The sequence below is a fragment of the Pseudophryne corroboree genome, chromosome 12 (genome assembly GCF_028390025.1).
Source record: "Pseudophryne corroboree isolate aPseCor3 chromosome 12, aPseCor3.hap2, whole genome shotgun sequence".
Lineage (NCBI taxonomy): Eukaryota > Metazoa > Chordata > Amphibia > Anura > Myobatrachidae > Pseudophryne > Pseudophryne corroboree.
Window position 1 is genome coordinate 171,301,206 of NC_086455.1, and position 12,879 is coordinate 171,314,084.

Below are 12,879 nucleotides of genomic sequence, written 5' to 3' on the forward strand. Positions count from 1 at the left end.
CCTTGGAAGTTTCTTCCCTGTGTGACTGCCCCCCAGCCTCGAAGGCCGGCATCCGTGGTCACCAGGACCCAGTCCTGTATGCCGAATCTGCGGCCCTCTAGAAGATGAGCACTCTGCAGCCACCACAACAGCGACACCCTGGCCCTTGGAGACAGGGTTATCCGCCGATGCATCTGAAGATGCGACCCGGACCACTTGTCCAACAGATCCCAGTGGAAGATCCTTGCGTGGGACCTGGCGAATGGAATTTCTTCGTAAGAAGCTACCATCTTTCCCAGGGCTCGCGTGCATTGATGCAACGACACCTGTATTTGTATTAGGAGGTCTCTGTCTAGAGACGACAACTCCTTGGACTTCTCCTCCGGGAGAAACCCTTTTTTCTTGTTCTGTGTCCAGAACCATACCCAGGAACAGTAGACGCGTCGTAGGAACCAGCTGCGACTTTGGAATATTCAGAATCCAGCCGTGCTGTTGTAGCACTTCCCGAGATAGTGCTACTCTGACGAACAACTGCTCCCTGGACCTCGCCTTTATAAGGAGATCGTCCAAGTACGGGATAATTATTTCGGCCATTACCATGGTAAATACCCTCGGTGCCGGGGATAGACCAACGGCAACGTCTGGAATTGGTAATGACAATCCTGGTGAGGAGGGTAAATAGGGACATGCAGGTAAGCATCCTTGATGTCCAGTGATACCATGAACTTCTCCAGGCTTGCACTAATCGCCCTGAGCGATTCCATTTTGAACTTGAACCTTCGTATATAAGTGTTCAAGGATTTCAATTTTAGAATGGGTCTCACCGAACCGTCTGGTTTCGGTACCACAAACATTTTGGAATAGTAACCCCGGCCTTGTTGAAGGAGGGGTACCTTGATTTCACCTGCTGGAAGTGCAGCTTGTGAATTGCCGCCAGTACTACCTCCCTTTCTCCGAGGGCAGCAGGCAAGGCTGATGTGAGGTAACGGCGAGGGGGAGTCGCCTCGAACTCCAGCTTGTATCCCTGTGATACTACTTGCAGAACCTAGGGATCCACCTGTGGGCAAGCCCACTGGTCCCTGAAATTCCAGAGACGCGCCCCCACCGCACATGTCTCCACCTGTGGAGCCCCAGTGTCATGCGGTGGACTCAGAGGAAGCGGGGGAAGATTTTTGCTCCTGGGAACTGGCTGTCTGGTGCAGCTTTTTCCTTCTTCCCTTGTCTCTGTGCAGAAAGGAAGCGCCTTTGACCCGCTTGCTTTTCTGAAGCCGAAAGGACTGTACCTGAAAATACGGTGCTTTCTTAGGCTGTGAGGAAGCCTGAGGTAAAAAAATTTCTTCCCAGCTGTTGCTGTGGATACGAGGTCCCAGAGACCATCCCCAAACAATTCCTCACCCTTATAAGGCAGAATCTCCATGTGCCTTTTAAAGTCAGCATCACCTGTCCACTGCCGGGTCTCTAATACCCTCCTGGCAGAATGGACATTGCATTAATTCTGGATGCCAGCCGGCAAATATCCCTCTGTGCATCCCTCATATATAAGACGACATCTTTAAAATGCTCTATGTTAGCAAAATATTATCCCTGTCTAGGGTATTAATATTATCTGACAGGGTATCAGACCACGCTGCAGCAGCACTATTCATGCTGAGGCAATTGCAGGTCTCAGTATAGTACCTGAGTGTGTATATACAGACTTCAGGATAGCCTCCTGCTTTTTATCAGCAGGCTCCTTCAAAGTGGCCGTATCCTAAGACGGCAGTGCCACCTTTTTTGACAAACGTGTGAGCGCCTTATCCACCCTGGGGGATATCTCCCAACGTGACCTATCCTCTGGCGGGAAAGGGTACGCCCTCAGTAACTTTTTAGAAATTACCAGTTTCTTATCGGGGGAACCCACGCTTCTTTACACACTTCATTCACTCATCTGATGGGGGAACAAAACACTGGCTGCTTTTTCTCCCCAAACATAAAACCCCTTTTATGTGGTACTTGGGTTAATGTCAGAAATGTGTAACACATTTTTCATTGCCGAGATCATGCAACGGATGTTCCTAGTGGATTGTGTATATGTCTCAACCTTGTCGACACTGGAGTCAGACTCCGTGTCGACATCTGTGTCTGCCATCTGAGGTAACTCTTTTTTGAGCCCCTGATGGCCTTTGAGACGCCTGGGCAGGCGCGGGCTGAGAAGCCGGCTGTCCCACAGCTGTTACGTCATCCAGCCTTTATGTAAGGAGTTGACATTGTCGGTTAATACCTTCCACCTATCCATCCACTCTGGTGTCGGCCCCACAGGGGGCGACATCCCATTTATCGGCCTCTGCTCCGCCTCCACGTAACCTTCCTCATCCAACATGTCGACACAGCCGTACCGACACACCGCACACACACAGGGAATGCTCTGACTGAGGACAGGACCCCATAAAGTCCTTTGGGGAGACAGAGAGAGAGTATGCCAGCACACACCAGAGCGCTATATAATGCAGGGATTAACACTATAACTGAGTGATTTTTCCCCCAATAGCTGCTTGTATACACATATTGCGCCTAAATTTGGTGCCCCCGTCTCTTTTTAACCCTTTGAGCCTGAAAACTACAGGGGAGAGCCTGGGGAGCTGTCTTCCAGCTGCACTGTGAAGAAAAAATGGCGCCAGTGTGCTGAGGGAGATAGCCCCGCCCCTTTTTCGGCGGACTTTTCTCCCGCTTTTTTCATGGATTCTGGCAGGGGTATTTATCAGATATATAGCCTCTGGGACTATATATTGTGATGATTTGCCAGCCAAGGTGTTTATATTGCCCTCAGGCCCCATTCCCTCCCCCCCCCCCCCCCCCCCCCCCCCCGCGTCCTGCACCCATCAGTGACCGGAGTGTGGTGTGTGCATGAGGAGCAATGGCGCACAGCTGCAGTGCTGTGGGCTACCTTGTTGAAGACAGAAGTCTTCTGCCGACGATTTTCCGGAACACTTCTTGCTTCTGGCTCTGTAAGGGGGCCGGCGGCGCGGCTCCGGGAACGAACACCAAGGTCGGGTCCTGCGGTCGATCCCTCTGGAGCTAATGGTGTCCAGTAGCCTAAGAAGCCCAAACTACCACCAGTTAGGTAGGTTCGCTTCTTCTCCCCTTAGTCCCTCGCTGCAGTGAGTCTGTTGCCAGCAGATCTCACTGTAAAATAAAAAACCTAAAATATACTTTCTTTATAGGAGCTCAGGAGAGCCCCTAGTGTGCATCCAGCTCAGCTGGGCACAAGATTCTAACTGAGGTCTGGAGGAGGGTCATAGAGGGAGGAGCCAGTGCACACCAGGTAGTCCTAAAGCTTTCTTTAGTTGTGCCCAGTCTCCTGCGGAGCCGCTATTCCCCATGGTCCTTACGGAGGCCCAGCATCCACTTAGGACGTCAGAGAAAAAGTTTTCAAAACGTTTTTGAGGAATGCTTTTAATGAGCGACAGAAGCTGTATTCCTTTTCATCAGATGACACCAGCCGCTGAATACCGCTTAGTGCGTCTTTAGGCACACCCCCGTCCACACCCGGGGAAACGTGCACCTGCCCTACGTACAAATTAATTGCATAAGGACTCCTATGTGACCACTGTGACAGGAGACGAGCGCTGCAGGAGAATATCACGCTGCAGCACCCGGCTCCTGTCACTGCTGGGTGACACCTGGGTGCGACCCACACGCTCATAGTGACGCCCAGCCTGCAACACTCCCAAAACATGCCTGTAAGATGGACCACCTCTGAGCGTCTGCTAACCCAACTCCTTGTCACTGCTCAGAAACACCCAATACATTTTCAAAACACTTCTGGAAGCCGTGCGTCTCATCTGCGACTCAGACTGTTGTGCGCACGCTATCTGGATGCATGCGCAGTGCGATTTAAAAAGCATCTGCAGAAAGAAAAAATAACGCTCAATTGCGCCCGACATCACCACTGCATCCGACTCAGAATCTGGACAATAAGGTTTAAGTCACACAGAAATGCCTGGGACGGTGATGAACAAATCAGAGAGATATAAGTGTGACTGAAATCTATGTGTGAAAGTGTAGCTTACACATTGCCTCTGATGTGCATCTCATTACCACGGATGCTGTGCATCTCATTACCACGGATGCTGTGCATCTCATTACCACAAATGCTGTGCATCTCATTACCACGGATGCTGGGCATCTCATTACCACAGACGCTGTGCATCTCATTACCACGGATGCTGTGCATCTTCATTACCACGGATGCTGTGCATCTCATTACCACGGATGCTGTGCATCTCATTACCACAAATGCTGTGCATCTCATTACCACGGATGCTGTGCATCTCATTACCACAGACGCTGTGCATCTCATTACCACAGACGCTGTGCATCTCATTACCACGGATGCTGTGCATCTCATTACCACAGACGCTGTGCATCTCATTACCACAGACGCTGTGCATCTCATTACCACAGACGCTGTGCATCTCATTACCACGAACGCTGTGCATCTCATTACCACGGACGCTGTGCATCTCATTACCACGGACGCTGTGCATCTCATTACCACGGACGCTGTGCATCTCATTACCACGGACGCTGTGCATCTCATTACCACAGACTCTGTGCATCTCATTACCACGGACGCTGTGCATCTCATTACCACGGACGCTGTGCCTCTCATTACCACGGACGCTGTGCCTCTCATTACCACGGACGCTGTGCCTCTCATTACCACGGACGCTGTGCATCTCATTACCACGGACGCTGTGCATCTCATTACCACAGACTCTGTGCATCTCATTACCACGGATGCTGTGCATCTCATTACCACGGACGCTGTGCATCTCATTACCACAGACGCTGTGCATCTCATTACCACGGACGCTGTGCATCTCATTACCACGGACGCTGTGCATCTCATTACCACGGACGCTGTGCATCTCATTACCACGGACGCTGTGCATCTCATTACCACGGACGCTGTGCATCTCATTACCACGGACGCTGTGCATCTCATTACCACGGACGCTGTGCATCTCATTACCACGGACGCTGTGCATCTCATTACCACGGACGCTGTGCATCTCATTACCACGGACGCTGTGCATCTCATTACCACGGACGCTGTGCATCTCATTACCACGGACGCTGTGCATCTCATTACCACGGACGCTGTGCATCTCATTACCACGGACGCTGTGCATCTCATTACCACGGACGCTGTGCATCTCATTACCACGGACGCTGTGCATCTCATTACCACGGACGCTGTGCATCTCATTACCACGGACGCTGTGCATCTCATTACCACGGACGCTGTGCATCTCATTACCACGGACGCTGTGCATCTCATTACCACAGACTCTGTGCATCTCATTACCACAGACTCTGTGCCTCTCATTACCACAGACGCTGTGCCTCTCATTACCACAGACGCTGTGCATCTCATTACCACGGACGCTGTGCATCTCATTACCACGGACGCTGTGCATCTCATTACCACGGACGCTGTGCATCTCATTACCACGGACGCTGTGCATCTCATTACCACAGACGCTGTGCATCTCATTACCACGGATGCTGTGCATCTCATTACCACAGATGCTGTGCATCTCATTACCACGGATGCTGTGCCTCTCATTACCACGGACGCTGTGCATCTGATTACCACGGATGCTGTGCCTCTCATTACCACGGACGCTGTGCATCTCATTACCACGGATGCTGTGCATCTCATTACCACGGATGCTGTGCATCTCATTACCACAGATGCTGTGCATCTCATTACCACGGATGCTGTGCCTCTGCACATGCAAAATGGATAATTCCCTCTGCTAAATTCCAGTTACAGACAATCTCTGATTATTAGGTACGAACCTCTTCGTGATCATCCTCATCTCTCAGACTTAATTCCAAGAAGTCAATCGCAATATTCTCTTCATCACTGGTCTTCTCCACGGGCGAAGAATCACTCCAAACGGAACGGTCTCGTACTGAATTAATTTCTGGAAACTTGGTCCCCTTGGTGATTGGAGGGACAGGTTTGGACCTATTGAGATCTTTCCGTCCTGATGGTAGTCTCGTAATCGAAGCTTTAAGTGGAACTGGCGCCTCATCCTTACCTGGGGATTTAAAATGTACGGAGAACTGAAAAACTATTTTTTCCACTGATAAATACAAAAAAACATCAATTGTTTCTCAGGCACATAGTAATGTAAAAGATGTGCAAATTTACCACTTTACGTCATACTTACCGACTTTTAGTGTTTCCTCTCTGGGAGAGGCCCGGAGAGGGGATGTAGGTGGGCGGGGACGGGGGCAGGGCAGCCCTATTCACATCAAGGTTTCATGGATGTGCTATAAACTGCTGTGTGTTTGTGCCACTGCTCTGTCGCCATGCCCCCAAGCTACAAAATGCTGCGAATCCCACATATTTGAATAGGGAGTGGGGCCAAAATTGCACAATTACAACAGAATTGCGTCACCAGACCCCGCCCCCACCGTGCTGACATAATGGACTCCCGTGGTATTGAATTGCTCTGCCAGGCACAGTGTGCCAAAATATCTGTTACATTCACACTATATTGCACTTACAATATATACGGCAAAGAAGAAACTTTGGGACGCCTTGAAACTAAAGGATAATGATAATGATTTGGACGGTAATTTATGGATGAGGTATTTTCCCTATTCCTTCTAGGAAGGACGTAACACTTGTCTCCTAAGAGTAAACTAAAGCTGGGCATAGATTAATAGACTGATTGGCCATATACAGGGTGAGGCAAAAATAAAAACTCAAAGATTTTAAAGTGTAACAAAAAATGCATAGTAATGGAAAAATGAAATTTGATAAAATACCGTGCGCCAATACTGGCTGCCCTTGAACTCAGAATGGATGGAAAAGTGTCACCCAACACTTCAGTTAACGAGACAATGAAGAAATACCATTCGAATCCATAGGCGCTCAAAGAAAACAAATAAAATAAACGCTCATAGTGTATTAAGCATAAACATATAACACCAAGTCTGTGACAATCTCCTTGTGAGTCTTATACCTAATATGCTGGTCTACTTTTTCAAGAGTAGACAATCACGCTTTATATAGGGGCTGGATTTCCACCAGTATCCAATATCAGGACCTTAAGCTCCTCCTCCAGAAGTGCCTTGATGAAGACACTGAGTGTCGAAACGCGTCGGCTGGAGGATTCATTTACGGTGGGGAAGACGTTTGGGACACCATCCGGAGAGTGGGACAGCTGGTTTGGGGACGCCCTAGTATACCAACTTGTAACTTGCTGTTTTGTCTACTGTTATCTGTAGACCACTTCAAAGGGTGAGAGACCATCCATTCCCTGCTTTTTTGATGTTATCTGTTATATGTTCATGCTGTGATTAAAAAGTGTTACACCATCGGAGGCTATATTTCTCTCTTTTTCGGGTACCACTTCTGGAGGAGGAGCTTAAGGTCCTGATATTGGATACTGGTGGAAATCCAGCCCCTATATAAAGCGTGATTGTCTACTCTTGAAAAAGTAGACCAGCAGATTAGGTATAAGACTCACCAGGAGATTGTCACAGACTTGGTGTTATAGGTTTATGCTTAATACACTATGAGCGTTTATTTTATTTGTTTTCTTAGAGCGCCTATGGATTCGAATGGTATTTCTTCATTGTCTCAAAAAATGCATAGTAAACGCTATTCAAAATGTTAGTACATAATGTAAAGCAGAGGTGGCCAAAAGGTAGATGGCGATCTACCGGTAGCTGGTGGAGCATCCGCCGGAAGATCGCGACAGACGTAACAGAAAATAACTGTTCGGAGCCTGCCGTCGCTGCTTCTCTTCGCCAGTCCCAGGGATGCAGTGTGCGGGTGCGCAGGTGACGAAATTACGTCATCCGCGATGTGAGGAGCCTGGGCGCTAGTTGGAACCAGTTTGATCCAGCCGGAGGTGGCGACGACAGGAGAAGCAGCCAGTGGGAGGCCATGCAGCGTGAAAGCGGGAGCGTGACTGTGGGGAGAGGGAGGACGGAAGCTAGGCAGCGCGACAACTTGTCAGGTAAGTTATTCAAAGGGGGGTTTCTTCACAAAGGGAGGGACGATCTGCACAGAGCGTGGTATCTTCACGTGGTAAAGGGTTTTGTTTTTTTACACAAGGGGGATCTGCAAAGTGGGGGATTTGCACAGAGGAGGGTATTGTACAGGGGGCTATTTTGCAGGGGAGTGGAAAGGGGGTATCTGCACAAAGGGGGGATCTGTAAAGGGGGGGATTTGCACAGAGGGGGGTTATTTGATACCATCATTATTAATGCTATTTTTAAAACAGGATTTTGGTACTTACCGATAAATCCCTTTCTCCGATTCCACAGGGGCCACTGGAGCGTAGTTACAATGGGGATATAGTAGGCAGTAATTGGGAGCTGGCACTTTAAAATTCTCAACCTGTGGCTAGCTCCTCCCCTACTATCTCCCCTCCAAGCCAGTCTACGTAAAACTGTGCCCGATGAGAGATGGAATAAACAAACCTTAAGGTAGAGGAGGTTAATGACGCCCTGTAAACCAGGATAACCCAAACTAAACCTGGAACAGAACCTGACAAAAAACCAGGCTAGCCTGAACTCAACAAGCAGTCATATGGTGATCTGCAAACCGTTAAGCAAAAAACAAGGAGGAACAGCGCTGGGCGGGCGTCCAGTGGCCCCTGTGGAATCGGAGAAAGGGATTTATCGGTAAGTACCAAAATCCTGTTTTCTCCTTCATCCACTAGGGGCCACTGGAGCGTAGTTACAATGGGGACGTCCCAGAGCTCCCAAAAACGGGCGGGAGAGCGCTGCGAGTCCTGTAAAAACTGCTCGGCCAAATTGTGATGCAGAGGCCGCAAAAGTGTCAAACTTGTAGAATTTGACAATAGGAATGTCAGTCCGACCAAGTAGCCGCCCGACAAACTATTTATGGAGACCCCACGGGCAGCCGCCCACAAAGGTCTTACCACGCGCGTTAAGTGCGCTGAAATGGAATACGGAGGCTCCCTAGCAACCTCCAAGAAGACTGTCTGATGGTTAGATGTATCCAACGGCCCAGCGTATGTTGGGACCCCGGCTATTTAGCACGGGAGCATTGTACAGCACCAAGAAGAAAACACTTTGTCGAATAGCCGAAGACCTCTGTAGGGAGAGTCGGCGAGCCATGACAACATTCAAAGAGGACCAAAAAACACTAGTGTCAGATTTGTCGGAAAAATGGACATCCCCTCAGGAAGAAACGACCGCTGAGACCGAAACTCAGCCGGGGGAGATGCCATAGAGCACTCCCTGAAAAAGAGGCCGAACCTACGGCCGCTAGGCTAATCTCTTTTGGAAGAAAACCGAAAAAAACAGAGACCTAAAATTCAGGTCAGTGTGGTATGAAGCGCAGCGGAGCAAAACCTCCCAGAGAAACCAAAGATGACGGCTGAATGGTAACTGAAAGAAGGGGAAAACCCCTTTTATGCTTATTATGTCCGATACAGTTTTCCAAAAGTGGCAAAAGCGAGAAGAGGTAACAGACTTCTGAAATCGGGGCCCGGTAGGCCTAACCAACCTAGGGAACTACTCCCTTCTGAGGTCTCGTGAACAGTCACACGGTTACACGGAACCAGTGTAAGATTGAACAAGGAAAAGTTGTTGAAGTGGACAGTCCAGTCGAGGTAGTAGCATAGGCTCCTCTACTGACAACAGGTGTATCTGTATCTTCAAGACATCTGTGGCCCAACCAGAGCCACCGAGAGGACTAGCACGCATAATCCCCTCCTGTGTTACCGAACCGGAGGTAGAAATTAAAAAGGGAGGCCGGATAGAATAACCAGAAAACTCCCCGGAGCCCTGAGGGCCTCCTCGGCTACTGCCCGAGCTCACGCCCGAGAGTAGTAAAGGGTTAAAAAGTCAGTCAGAACGCCCTGAGGTCGATCCGAAATCTCCGCCCACAGCGGACCAGCTGACAAAACTCCGGGGAATGTTTTCTCCCCCGGGAGTCTGACCTGGTGGCTTGACCCGGAAAGAAGATTGTTGTCCCCCGCTCAGAGAGGGATGTTGTCCCCCGTTCAGAGAGGAATGTTGTCCCCCGCTCAGAGAGGAATGGAGGCGACCACTCCTTGCGTCGCAACTTGACTGAAGGAATAGAGTACCTGGTGCCGAGGAAGGAAAAATCCTCTGACGGACCAAGTTGAGAAACGTCTATGAGGAGCATAAATTGGATCTGTGTTGAACCATAAGCTCCTGGATCCTCCGGATATTCAGAAGCCACCTAATGTACAGAGTGGGAAAGCAGCAGTAGATTGTCCATTTAGGGAACCAACGTCACCTTCTGCCCTTGAAAGAGTTATTCTGTGATCTTCCTGAACTCTGTGGGAGCGGAAGAGATACCGAGAGGAAAGGACTGACAGTGAAAATGAGAATCCTGTAATGTGAATCTGAGAAAAGCCCGTCCAACTGAAATCAGTAAACAGGCATCTCTGAAGACAAGGGACACGTAAAAACTCCCTTTCTTGTTCAAAAAAAAAAAAAAATAGCAATCACAGACTGAAAGGATTGTAAGGCCAGAATAGGTCTGGCCGAGCCAACTGGCTTCGGAACGTGAGAAGAAAACAAAGGCCTGAGAACTGTCCCGATTCAAATGATATGTGAAAAACAGGGATCAACACTCTTTGCGGTTAGAAGCATATGGAGCGCCGCCTGCAGTATGACTCTTGTCATCGTAAATCGGCCGCCCCCTGCCGAGGGACTCCTGAGATGGTTGTTCCGAAATCTAGTTTGCCCCAGCCTTCTCAGTTCTTCCCATAGGACCACCGACCTGCGCCTACCCTGGGACCCTCCAGGTGGTAGGAAAGTCTGACCTGTAGTGGGTTTATAAGGATGATGCTGAACCTCTGCTTCAGCTCTTTTTTTTTTTTTTTTTTTTTTTTTTTTTGAGATCCCCTGGCGACTGAAATATCGCCCGTGTGGAGTCGAAAGTTTCCGAAGGGTCACGGAAAAATCTAAAGGAAAGACCGGTAACGGTCTGTCTTGGAGCTGGGGCAGTATTAGGAGAAAGCAAAGTGGACTTACCTCCAATGGTTCAAGAAATCCTGCAGAAAGTTCCTTCCCCTGAACCATCTGCCCCGTAGGATTACATGTTCACCTGTCACAGTCGCAGCCCCAGAGGTCGACGGTTTAAGACAGCCCAAGCGAAAATGCAGGGTCCGAGTCTGCAGACGTGGTGACCTTCAAAGATCATAGAGCAGAATCGTGATTCGGACCTGTACCAAAGTATCAATTGATCCTGATGTGAAACATCCTGTAACCTAGAGGACAATTGTTCCACAACCTACCTGTTCCGGACAAGGTAGAAACATGCTGCCGTATATGTCTTCGATGGGTCCCTGAACAAGGTTGCTCAGGAAAACGGCAGCTTGTTGGACCGGCGGTACATCGAGGGGTATATCCTAGAAAGGTTCTGATACCATCTCCTGACGACTGTGGGAAGAGGGTAGGGAAAACAAACATTGTTTGATACCTGATTTTGTGTGTTCGGGTGTCTGACGGCCGCCTACCGGAGCCTGCCCAGCTCATCCGAGACTGGGCCAGTCGCTGTCATTTCGTCATTGGCGTCGAACCCTGATGGACTTGACGTGTCCGCCTCCTTTACCTGCAGTACCAGACGAACTGCTGTATAATGCACCTGGATATTCTGAGACACTGGTTCAGACTCCACAGAAAACAGACATCATTAGTATTGTAACCTGGAAGGTTAGCAAGGTTCCTTTAGAAACCTGGAGAGGTGAAATGACGTACAAGATCTCTGGTTAATAGTGACATTACCTGTATAATCTGAGCTGTTCAACAGGAGTGTCCTGCAGGCGCGTGGAGGGCTCTGCAGATGGCTCCACCGCATACTTCACACCTAAGAGGGAATTCTTTAACTATCCCAGGTGAGAGGAGAAAAGGTGGGTTAAAGAAACACAGCCATATGTAAAGTCTGCACTATAATATATAGTGACCGACATCAAATAAACTTTCTGGAGCAGCGGAGACCTGAACCAGTAGCGCTGCGCTGTGGGACAGGAGTCTTAGCCCTAGGCTATAGGGGCTCCCCTTAAAGTTTCTTTATTTTCAAACCCTGGTCCCCCTGTACAGATACCCGCTACTAGCGTACTGAGCCGCAGCGCTATTTGTCTGATGCCTTACACGCATTCCCCAAATTACAAATAGCATTAGTAACTAGCCAAGGAATAATAAAGGGAAGACCACACTGTATGTAGTGTACCGCTAAATTTAGGTGCACCAGATGTTTCTCGGAGGTTCCGCTGGCTTTTCAAAATGGTGACCAGACTGTGAGAAAAGATGGGGGAAATTGTTATGTGGCAAGGAGGTATTTTGTTATTAGAAAACATTGCGGAAGTGGTTTGTTTTATCTTAAAGATGTATGTGGACACCTCTGTACAAACTACACAAAAGTAGGGCACTGGTAGGAACCAGACCCACGCCCTCCATGCCGCAAGGCAGCAACGCCAACCACCACACCATCCGCACTGCCCTATATACGGCATTGTATGCATATATCTATATACATACCTCCACACATCTATATATATATATATTCATACATACACATCTATATATATATATATATATACACACCCACAGTGAATCCAACCCTGTATGTGAACCCATTAGGGTAGATAAATACTGTAGTATATGTATGGTAAATAAATTGTGCACATTTTTGAATCATTATGAGATGAGCCCCAGCTCCTGTAATAGAGCAGGCTCCTGTATGAAATGCCTGTCAGAGGACTCTCCTGCAGGGAGGAATGTCAGCAACTCCCTGCACAGAAAATTTAAAAACCCCCCCTGAGACAGGATTTGTGTCTAGAGGCAGTGAACGCTGCGATCCGCCGCCGGGAGCCCGCTGAGCAA

The 12,879-nt window shown here is 49.0% G+C and overlaps 1 protein-coding gene across 4 annotated transcripts in view; it reads right to left on the reverse strand.

Annotated features, from left to right (window-relative positions):
• The window catches only part of LOC134981248 (TOG array regulator of axonemal microtubules protein 1-like), a 111,343-nt gene that overhangs the window by 57,919 nt on the left and 40,545 nt on the right, over positions 1 to 12,879 (reverse strand). For all 4 annotated transcript variants that reach the window (XM_063948543.1, XM_063948545.1, XM_063948542.1 and 1 more), the window contains one exon: positions 5,827 to 6,071. In XM_063948543.1, coding sequence (XP_063804613.1) covers positions 5,827 to 6,071 — 245 coding nt within the window. The remainder of the gene's footprint in view (positions 1 to 5,826; positions 6,072 to 12,879) is intronic.